At 38.5% G+C, this 12137-nt stretch overlaps 1 protein-coding gene across 1 annotated transcript in view; it reads left to right on the top strand.

Annotated features, from left to right (window-relative positions):
* mgst2 (microsomal glutathione S-transferase 2) overlaps positions 1 to 8012 on the top strand; it is a 49419-nt gene extending 41407 nt beyond the window's left edge. The window contains exons 4-5 of the mRNA XM_043674109.1: positions 6289 to 6370; positions 7736 to 8012. Coding sequence (XP_043530044.1) covers positions 6289 to 6370; positions 7736 to 7871 — 218 coding nt within the window. The 3' untranslated portion in view covers positions 7872 to 8012. The remainder of the gene's footprint in view (positions 1 to 6288; positions 6371 to 7735) is intronic.
* The last annotated feature ends 4125 nt before the right edge of the window (positions 8013 to 12137 follow it).

Here is a 12137-nt window from a genome sequence, read left to right on the forward strand (position 1 = left end):
CCAACCTCCCACCAAGGATACTGGTGCCCCTCTGGTTCAGGTGCAGACCATCCTGTTTATAGAGGTCTCATCTTCCCCAGAAAGAACCCCAGTTATCCAAATACCGGAATCCCTCCCTCCTGCACCATCCCTGTAGCCATGCATTTAACTGTTCTCTTTCCCTATTCCTCGACTCTCTATCACGTGGCACGGGTAACAAACCAGAGACAACAACTCTGTTCGTTCTAACTTTGAGCTTCCAACCTAGCTCCCTGAAAGCCTGCCTAACATCCTCAGCGCTCCTCCTACCTATGTCATTGGTGCCAATGTGGACCATGACTTCGGGCTGCTCCCCCCCTCTCTCTTTTTCCACTCTCTCGCTTTCTCTTCTAACTCCATTTTCCTCAATTGTAATTTAAGTATTTCCACCTCTACTGCATCTGTCTGTTTCTCTGACACACCTAAGTGTTTGAGTAATTCCCTTACAATTTCAGCTTTACTTTTGTCCATGGTTAAACCCAAATCTAACTTATTTGCTAATTCTAAAAGTATGGCCTTTTTCTTTCCTTCTGAATTTTCTCAGCAAATTTAAGAATCATCTTCAAATCCCAGAACCTCTTCTTCTGCAATTTTAAGAGCTATTTCTCTCACTTTTAACTTAATCAGCCACAAATCACCGAAATTAAACAATTTGTCTCACCTGCGTTTTATTTAGCGTTCGAGGACACTAACCTAGAAGTGTTTAAATCTGGGATTTTTCGTACCCCAAAATCTATTCAATTCTGTCTAAACCAGTTCAAATCATAGACTCGAGCCCCCAAACTGTTGCGACACGGGGTAAACTCTCCTGCTTAATTTAAACACACCAACACAGAAAAGATTTATTCCATGCAGTAATCAGTAAACATTCGAATGGGCAAGAACAATGTAAAGCAAAAATTAACAACTTTATTTCTTAACATATAAGAATAATTAAGTAACCACTATTTACAATTTCTTTCTCTAACCTATTTTTTTACCTTCCCTTCTATAATACTAGTCCAATAAAACTCCCATTAAGATTTACAAAACAGCACTTCTTATCTCAAAACCAGGCAGTTGTAGGTTCTTGTCTTCGGATCTTCCTGTCTTTTTCTTTTCCTTGTTAGGATTTTCTGTGTCACAGGTTACTGATCAAAAAGATACTTTTAAGAGAGTGTTTTTTTTTCCAAGCAGTCTGATACATAATTAGGCTTGGCAGTTCTCCTCTCAACTGTTCAATTTTCTCCTGGTCTTATATACCAGAGCATTGGATTTTAAGATTGTCAATATACTCGATTCAAACTTGATTGGAAATTGATATTTTTATCGGGGTATAATTTAAACTGATTCGAATTTGTCTCTAGGCAACAAACTACTCGAGTTGTTCAACCCAGTGTTACATACATTGTTGCCTTATTGAGAACACTTGGTACTGTGTCCGGTAGTTCTGCTGCTTTTAACTTTCTTAAAGGTACACCCATACCTTCATAAGTGATCTATAAAAAAAAATTTATTAGGCCCTGCCATGATTGCTAGGTAGCACTAAGTTCCCCAAAAGCCAGCCAATTGTAAAAATTGTGGCTTACAGAGTACAAATGGATAGAGCAGGAAAAAAAAGAATTTCATCACAGTTTGGAATGACAGCCTAAAGAAAGGACAGCTGCAAGTTGGAGCCACATCAACACCTCTGCTTCCACAGGAGATTAAGGAAATTCAGGATGTCCATAAAGACGTTTACAATTTTTTATAGATGCACCAAAGAAAACATTCTACCCAGATGGACCACAGTGTGGTATGGCAACCGTTCTTCCCAAGACTGAAAGAAACAGCAGAGTTATGAAGACTGTCCATCACACAACCCAACCTCCCATCCACTGACTTCATCTATACGTCCTGTTGCATTGGGAACGCAACTAACATAATCAAAGAGATCTCCCATTCCAGTTATACTGCCTTCCACTGTCTCCGTCAGGCAGAAGCTATAAAAGTTTGTACACAAGTATGAACAGATTCAAGAACTGCCTCTTCCCTACTGTATCAGATTTTTAATGGACCTGTTTAATATTAATGTTGATATGTCTCTCTGCACCTTCTCAACAGCTGTAACCCTGTCTCCTGCACTCTGTTCTGTTACCCTGATGCCTTTGTATAGTATGCCTGCCCATAAAGCACATAAGACACAATTTTCTCTATACTTTGGTACACATGTGAGTAATAAATCAAATCAAATCCTCCTTGTTTTCAAATCTCTTCATGGCCTTGTTTCTGCCTATCTCTAATCTGCAAACCCTCTGAGATGTCTGTGCTTCCCGCATTCTGGCCTGTTGTGTATTCCCAAACATAATTGTCCCACTATTGGTGGTCCTGCCTTCATTTGCTTAGGCCCACGCTCTACATCTGTATACATTGCTTGCCTTCCAAAGATACTTTCACTGTCTACATCTTTGTCCAAAGTTTTGGTCATTTGACCGAATCTCTCCTTACATGGTTGGGTGCCGTAATTCACTTTATCATGCTCCTGCAAATCACCTTGGAATGTTTAGTTGTTTTAACAGTGCAATATAAATAGAATTAGTTGTTGTTAAATGATTTTTCAAACATGCGATTCAAATAATCCAGCAAAACACTTGTATATAGACAAAATATGATAGATTTTTACAGATTCTGCACCCTTGATGTTCTGAACATTTGTAAAAAGTATTAAGTGAGCATTTGTAATAAAGCTCTCTTCCTTTTATGAAAATTAACAGGTCAAGTAAGATTTCAATCAGAGCCCATGATTGTCTAATAGTTCCTGTCACGCTGTTTGGCAATGAAACTGTATTATTCCCAATATGCCTCGAGTTAAAACCCGATATTCTCTGATTTTTTTGAAGACTTACTTCTACCACTGATCTCTTACTATAATTTCTACTTATAATGGTGCTATAATACGTACAATTGTATAAGATTACAGTCTTTATATTCCAGTCATTCCCCTCCCAGGATTCATCTAAATCTATAATTTTGAGTCTTTGTTCCCTTTTCCATGATGTTTATTCAGCTTCCCCTTAAACACAACTATATTATTTGTTTCAACCACTCTGTGTAGTCCTGAGTTACATATTCTCATAACTATTTGAATAGAGTTTTTAAAAGAAGTTCAATTGGATTTGTGAATAATTATCTCGTATTAATGGCTTCTAGTTACTCGCTTCCCCACATGAGAAAAAATTCTCTTCATATTCATTGTCTCAAATTCTATTGGGTCACCCTCTCAGCCTTGCTTTTCCATGAGGTAAGAGAACTAGCATGTTGATCCTTTCCTGATCTGCATAGACATGTTTTTTTCTAATATTGTGTTAGTAAATCCTCTGTGCAACCTCTCCATTGCCTTGATATTCTTTTTATCATATGCCAACTAGAACTGTTCTCTCAGTACCTGTAAGTTTGGTCTATCCAACATTTGATACAGTTAACATAACAAACCTATTTTTATAGTTGTAATCCTCTAATAGCCTTACTAATCTCTGGCATAGCGTTTTGTGATATGTACCTGAGATCTCTGTCTTCCACTGTCCTACCTAGATGGGCACATTGCAAGCTTATTAATATCCCTTTTTAGTTGCTCTAGTCCAATTCTCAATTTTTTTGTACCTGCCACACCACACCACCTCAATGTTTGGTGCCATCTGCAAATTCAGAATGGTCTTTGCCACTAACATATTGCTGCCATCAAACCAAAAACTACATTCTACCCATCCTCCAAATGACTAATGAACTTCAGTGTTGATATACCATTAGATATGTAGGCTGCGCATCTCAAAAACTGGAGAATTATATCAAACAGCATGTCCCTTCAGCCGTTGGAAAAGGCAAGGTCATGACTATAGCCAAACAGCCATGTCCTTACAAAACTCAAAACAGAATGTCCAATATTTGATTCAGTTCCATGACTGGGCAACATTTGGTAATTAAAATTTACACTGACCACTAATTTCAGATTATTAGGTTCAAAGACTGGCACATTTGACATACTGAAAGGTACATCTATTAAAATACAGGGCCATGTTCTTTGCAGTCAGAACATGTACTTGCACTGCACCTGTTTCAACTCAACAAAGTAGGTGGCTGCCATTTTCTGATTCATTACTCAGGGAAATGCCTGGTCAAATCAGTCAACATGTCTGCTTTAATTTTTTTAAATTAACTTGGCAGTTAACTGTTAGTCATCATCTAATTGGAGCATTCAACATGGTACCTCCACCAATTGGATCCCTCTTGCTAATCACTGAGTGTTCCTTTCTCTTGCAATAGAAAATGTTGTTCCCCCTTATCACTGGTATTCTTGTGAATATCCCAGTGAATGCAAGATGAATAGCTATGACAAAATGTGGCTTCTTTCTGCAGCACCCAAGTTCTCTATTACCAGATAACTACTTCCTTCTTTTGATCTGCTCGTACAAGCTCAAGCCTTGACTTATATGTGACATTTTCACAACGTAGAAAATCAAGGGAAGATCATATTGATTGGTTATTTTCGGCTTGATGAGTTTTGACTGAAGGGAAGAAAGACCAATCAGGAATATGTTTATCTCGACAGTCTGCCAAGACAGAACATTGTCCAGAGTTGCAGTCATTTAATTTTCTTCTTCTTTAATGAGTATCACTGGCTGAGCCAGCATTTATTGCCCATCCCTAATTGTCCATGAAACTGTGGTGGTTCTCCAATTTCTTGAAGAGCTTCAATCCATGAAGGTACGTCCTGTTAGGGTTAGGAGTTTGAGGATTTTGATTCAGCTACAGCAAAGGAATGGTGCCACAGTGCCAAGTCAGGTTTGGAAATGACTTGGAGGGGCATTTGCAGATGTTGATGTTCCCATTTATCTGTTGCCCCATTCTTCTAGGTATCTGATTGATCACATATAACATATCTCAAAGCAATCTTGGATTATTTTAAAGACACTGTCTAGGACTTTAGCATGTTCATTTATACCATTTCATTGCCAGGAACCATATCATAATATAGACTCTTGTTTGAAATTTCCTTTACCTGGGGTGATGGTATGACTTGGTAATGTCGCTGGGTCAATAATCCAGATATTCAGGACAATATTCCCTCTAGGCCATTTCGAGGTGCAAATTAGCATGTAAACGCATTGATAACTGACTTGGTCTCCACAGCAGGAAAATCACACTGGATATGATCCTAGGCTAATGCTCTGGGACCATTGGTTCAAATCCTACCATGGCAGCAGATGGAATTCAAAATTCAATTCATTACTCTGCAATATAAAGCTAAACTCCATAAAGGTAACTTTGACAACTATCATCAGTTGTTGTAAAAAGCAAAATACCCTTTAGGAATGAAAAACTACTGTGTTGGACCTGTTTGCGACTCCAGAGCTGTAGCAGTTTGATTATCTCTCTGCAGCCCACAGCAAACTGCATGGGTCACCAGCACCTCACTTACGTTGCACCTCACTTATATGGCAACCTGAAATATGAGTGTTCCACACTTGACTGAAGAAGAATCATAGTTTGTCACAATCCAATACTTACCTTGTGTCCATAAATATCACTTTTGAGTTGTGTAATTGGATCATAGTTAAGTGCTGGAACTTGAGTGCAATTTCTTCAGTTCTCTCATCATTGCCCCTTGACCATGGACCGGTCGCTGGCATGGAGACTTTGAGACTGGTTACTGTGTTTTGTAGTTGCTATAAAGATACATTGTTATCACTTCAGTTTATTCCCTGATTACCTGAGGATTAAACACCATTACTATTGTATTATTGCATAGATTGCAAAAAAGTTACCTTGAAGACTATTAGATGATACCATGACATATGACCATTTAGGAAGAAACTCCTCACCTCACCTACAGTAGTCACAGTGCAATGGGGTCAGTGCAGTGAGCACATAGTCGGCAGTGCTTTGTGTTAGTCATGGAATGTAGCTGTGAGCATGGAACACAGACTTTGTGAAAGACTGAGATCTTATAAATAGTACTGTTAATAAACTTCAACACATCTGTCTCACCAAGAACCCAGTCTTGTGTGTTGTATGAATTAACACAGAGGGAAACACTCTGTATCACCACTAGAAGTGATGTCTGAACCAAGAAATTACATTGGTTACTTCAGTGTAACTGTCTTCATGATTATTGCATATATCATCATATGAAACAAGTAAATTAAACTTTATTTTTTTGGGGGGTACGGAAACAACATTCATAATAGTGATAAAGTGTAGTATGATTAATTTTCAATTACTTAAAATAATAGTTTGTTACTTGCCTTCATTCAGAAATCACCTCGATCTTGGGTCTTGTATATCTGTTTAGTCGACACATGTACTTTACTGGATATGCAGAGTCAATGAAAGGAAGGTAGGTGTTTAAAAGCTCTTCCTAATTTATTTTCTTTTTCTGTTTTTCGGTCTTTGTCTCTCACGATGATCTTTCCATGCTGTGCACTATCTTCTCTGAAAGATCAGTAATTTACTTCCCATGTTGATTGTCATAAGTTTGAAACTTTTTATAAAAACGATCCATTATAATTCTGCCTCCAATACTTTTTGCCCCCTATTTTGTGTGTTAGGTAGGGGAAGGAGAGAAGGTGACTTGCCCCAAAATAATGGCTGCCATTTGTTATTGTTGCATGTAAAGTAGTGCATTATGAAATCCAAATTTGTTGTCCACTGAAGTCTATTTGAGAATATGTAGAATACAGCCAGGAAATTGGTCCACACAGCTCAGACTACTGAGGCCTTAACATAGTAGGTAAGAAGCATATGTACAGATCCAGCTGGAAGTGCATCACTTACTATACTGGGTAGGGACAAATGAACTTTCACGCTTACCAGCTGCACTCAAGAAGTGACAACCAAGAAACTTGGCTGACCGTGCAGGTCTGAACAGTCATCCAGACACCATACTGAGATTAAAAAAAATGAAAGAACTTACATGTCTTGCGAATAAAGTACTTTCTTAAATTTGGCAACTTGTAGTGTGAGAGACCCAGCAGTCAATTAGGGTCCAACTAGATCCCAAAGGCAGCAATGAAATAAATTACAATGATCTATTTTTAGATGTTACAAGGGATGAAAGTGGCCAATATAAGGGAAATTAATATTCCTACCAATTGGTGCCATAGGGTCTTGTCTGCATCTAGGAGACCAGTCAGGATCTCAGTTCATTATGTCATCAGGAAGTGGCAGCTCTGACAGAACAGTTTTCTCTTTGCGATATGTTGGAGCAGCGGTTTAGATTAAGCACTCAAGCCCCTGAAGTAGGACATGAGTCTGCAACCTTCTGTGTTGTAGGTCAGAATATTACCACTTCACCAACACTGATACTGTAGGATGATGGATGCTGGCTGAAATCCAATACCTTTCATCATGTGAATGACCAGAGGCTGTCTATTGACTTGCATCACATCCATGATCTGAGATTCCCACCTGATTTCCACCCCTTAGATTATCAGAAGGAATTCTAATGTTTAGGAAAGTAAACTGATGTTTTTTAGCATTTTACTTGCTCTCCCCACTGTCTTGGATATGAAGAAAGTTGCAATGAAGCCCAACAGTATCTCTCTGATGTCAGCTGTTATATCAGGCTACAGTAATTGATATACGTGCCCATCGAGCTACTGAAAGCAGAAATAGGAAAACAAGAACATAAACCATCATGTATTTCTAAAAATAAATTGTAGTTGGCTGATCATTGTTTTAACGTGTGCATTTCTGGTTTCAGGATTCCTGGATTCAAAATTGGTATCGCAGTGTTGTTCATACTGTTCGGTCTTAGTTTTGTCGCGATTACAAATTGCATGATGGACAAGTATTTTGATTTCAATATAGCTAAAAAGATCAGCAAATTGTTTCCATAATGTGAAAGCTGTTGACTACAAAAGGGAATATTGCATACTCTGCTTTAAAATGATTATTATGAAGACATTCTCTGAAGCCATTCTGTGATTTTATGTATGTGACTTCAACATGGTAAAATAAAAACAGCATTTTTCACATCATCTAGGCTTTTTAAAAAATCTAATGTTCATTTATGTACACAACCTTACTTTGTAACTATTTAGTTAGTTGCATTTTTAATAAGCTCAGGTAAATTAGCATTAATTTTCTTGTAGTCATTTTCCAATCCAAATATTTACATTCAGTTTCACACACATTTTATACCATTAACATTTCCACAGGAGAGGTGATGGCCTAGCAGTATTATCACTAGACTATTAATCCAGAGATCCAGGCCATGTTCTGGGGACCTGGGTTCAAATCCTGCTATGGACAGATGGTGAAATTAGAATTCAGTTTTAAAAATCTGGAATTTACAAAGCTTTTCACTGTGCCTCCGTGCACGTGACAATAAATTCAATTCAATTCAATTCTATGATGAGAATGAAACCATTGCCAGAGCAAATTACTGCAAATGCTGGAATCACAATGGGTCAGGCAGTATGCACAGAGAGAAAGCAAGATAATATTTTGAGTCTGGATGACTCTTCAGACCCGCTGTGATCTGTTTATGTTTTAAGTATGAAACCATTGTTGATTGATGGAAAAACCACTCTGGTTTCACTAACGTCCTTTAGGAAAGGAAATTGCGATCCTTACCTAGCTTACATGTGATGTCAGACCCACAGCAATGCGGTTGACACTTAACTGCCCTCTGGGCAATTAGGAACGGGCAGTAAATGCTGCTGTAGCGATGACACACTCATCCCCACTATGAATTTTTTAAAAGTACAGACGGAGTTTACTATCTTCAGGTCATTTGCTATGTTTATCCTACACTCAAGTCTGAACTCAAGTCTACACATGGGTCATGTACTGATGAAGAGTGGCTGAGATAGCATTCCTTCCCAATGGTGGTTATTTTTGGAATACTTTCTGAAGGCTAAAGACTTTAGTGAGGTGCACTGCATCCGTCAGATGCAGCTTGTCAGCCATTCACTGCTATAACTTCTCATCACGCCTGTTTGGTGTGGGGCTTGAATTCAAGTCTTTTGTCTTAAAAGCCAATAATACTATCGCTGAGACACAAATAGCAACTGAGATGCGTGAAGTATTTTGTTGCAGGAAAATTATTGACGCGGAAACACCTTGCTCTTCTTGAAGTAGTCTCATAGGATCCATTACATCCACCTCAGGAAGAAATTGCTTCACGTAACATCTGATCTTGAAAAATGTAGCATTTCCAACAGTTTTGTGCCAAAGTGCTGGCCCCCGCGCTTAATTTTGAATCGAGTTCATATTCAGAAGTGTGTCACAGCCACAACTTCTAAAGTTGAAGGCAAGTGTATTACACATTGATGAAACCAGTTACTCTAGAAACATTGTCAAACTAAAACCTCCAGGATAAAGAAATGTTTCCAATCTCCATGCCACGTGATGCAAAATAAATTAAACTGTCACTGTGGACAGGATGTATTCTACACCTCCATTTAAAGAATTTGCAAAGTGTTTTGTAAAAGATCAGCTCAAAAACACAATTTTATTTTGACTGAAAATCAATATTTCATTTCTGACTGAATAAAGACATTAATTAATTTTCCTCCTGGATCTCAATTACACCGATACAATTGTTCTCTTTGCCATGCATCTTAGGATTGTTTTGATGATAAAGGCTGAGAATATGTAAACGTAAGCTACATTTAACATGTCTTTTCAGTATCTTATTTTTCTACAACATCATTCTGTGTATGTGAACGTTCTGCTTAAATAAACATTTAGATTCCAGGATTCAAAATAAAATAGTGTAGATACTAGAAATGTGAAAACAGAAAATGCTAGGAATATTCACCAGGGCAGGCAGCCACTTTAGAGAGAGAGGAACAGAGTTGAAATTTTCATCAAAAAAACCGAAAGAACTACGGATGCTGGAAATCAAAAGTTGCTGGGAAAATTCAGCAAATCCAGCAGAGAGAAAACATTAAAATTTTCAGGCCCAGTGACACTTCTTTAGAATTGATGGAAAGGTCACTGGACCCAAAATGTTAACTGTTTTCTCTCCACAAATGCTGCCAGACAAGCTGGGGTTTTCTATTGTGATCATACTACAGCTTTAAGAGGTATACTTGGTCCTGTTTTTGTTTTCCTGAAGAGTGGTTGAGACAAAAGGTGAAGAGCAGTCTGTCCAAGCCAATCAAGTAAACAGCTTGTGAGGCCTTGGATTTTTAAAGTTGGAACAATATAAGCAGCCTGATGGGGTGAGGTCAAGCTCCCACAGAACCAGGATTTTAGTTTAACTTTCAGCAGCTGTTAGGGTTTGGAAACTGCGATACATCTCTCTCTGTGACAGCAAAACACTTGAGTTCTCTCACTCTCTAAGTTTTCTCTTGATGTTCTTTCCTCCTGGACTGGAGAATTGCATGTGAGACAGTCTATTTTGATGAATTTACCTTTGTCAAAGATTTGTTTATGGAATGTTATTATCTTGGAACAGCTGCTGTTTAGTAATTAAATAATCTATTATTCTGTTAAGCTTTCCAATAAAGTGATTCCAATTGTTCTTTCTTTTATTTATATTTTAACTATAGTGTCATAATAAAGTATGTTTTGCTTCAAGCCTGGTAGTTTGACCAATGGAATTACACACTGCCTTACACTTGCCTTTTTACAAAAAAAAATCGGTTAAGCTCTAGGTGACTATTCATTAGAAACCAGTTCTGAACCTCCATTCCAAACTTAGACACTCAGAATCCCACCCCACCTCAATGTTTTCTGTTTCCACTTATTTCACCATGAAAGGTTAGCTGATAACAGTCTTCAACCATGCCCAAACCTTGACTATTTTCTTTCATGAATCTCCTGTGTAAGTGGCGTTTCTCATTTAAGACATGGTGTAAAATCATTTTTGATTGTTTGTAACTTGAATATTCACATGGATACTTACTGAAGTAATTGTTTCACAAAATTTTAAGAAGTAAAAAGATAAATAAATCCCAAAAGTAAATTTAATGTTGTCATTCATACACCAGGTTTTATGCTCCAACCAAACTCCTTCAATATTAATTGTCTTCTTGTGCAAAGTTAGCTGAGAGAAAATCGAGTTCTTGCATTACTTATTGATGATTTTATTTCCCAGAGGAGTATTGATGTAATCATTTCCCATTGATGATTACATCAATGTTAGCACTGCTACCTCACAGCGCCAGGGACCCAGATTCAATTCCCGTCTTGGGCAATTGTCTGTGTGGAGTTTGCACATTCTCCCCGTGTCTGTGTGGGTTTCCTGCGGGTGCTCCGGTTTCCTCCCACAGTCCAAAAATGTGCAGGTCAGGTGAATTGGCCATGCTAAAATTGCCCGTAGTGATAGGTGCACTAGTCAGGGTGGGTTGCTCTTCGGAGGGTCGGTGTGGACTTGTTGGGCCGAAGGGCCTGTTTCCACACTGTTGGGAATCTTAAAAAAGATCTAATGCCCAGGAGTAGAGGATATCAATGGTTTGAGCACAGCATGATTGCCCAATCTTGGCACTGATCTTAAACAAAATTCTTTTTTTTGCCACTGTTGAGGATTACAGGCAGTAAAGTGCTTCGTCTCTTTACCTGATAGAGATAAGCTGAGAAGGAGGTTTCCTCATTACCTCAGGTGAAGTGGTCATCATGGTGAGACCAGCATCTACTGCTTCTACACAATTGGCCTTGCAGAGGTGACGGTGAGCCATCATCTTAACCTGTTGGTGTCCAGGTGATGCAGGTATACCCATAGTGTTGTTAGTGAGGGAGCTCGAGTATTCTGACCAAGTGACAATGAAGGACTGGTGATGTAGATTCAATTCAGTATGGTATTTGGCTTGGAGGAGAGCTTTGTGGGTGATGGTGTTTCCATGCAACTGTTGCCCTTGTCTTTTTAGATGATAGATCATCATGGATTGTACTGACATTGTGAACCCTGGATTGTATCCATATGCTTAGAGGCTGTTGTCTTACATTGGATTGTCCCTACTCTGAGTCTGCTCTGTCTTTGACTTCAGAATAACTGTCTGACCCTTTTGAATTATTTTAACAGAATTTCAAAACATTTGTTAAACTGTTTACATTTATTCCATATCTTCCTTCCCTGCAACTTCCTCACCTCGCTCTACCAAAAGCCACCCCACCGCCTGCTTTTGGATGAGGTTGATGGTCCTCCATCATTC

Source organism: Chiloscyllium plagiosum, chromosome 32 (genome assembly GCF_004010195.1).
Source record: "Chiloscyllium plagiosum isolate BGI_BamShark_2017 chromosome 32, ASM401019v2, whole genome shotgun sequence".
NCBI lineage: Eukaryota > Metazoa > Chordata > Chondrichthyes > Orectolobiformes > Hemiscylliidae > Chiloscyllium > Chiloscyllium plagiosum.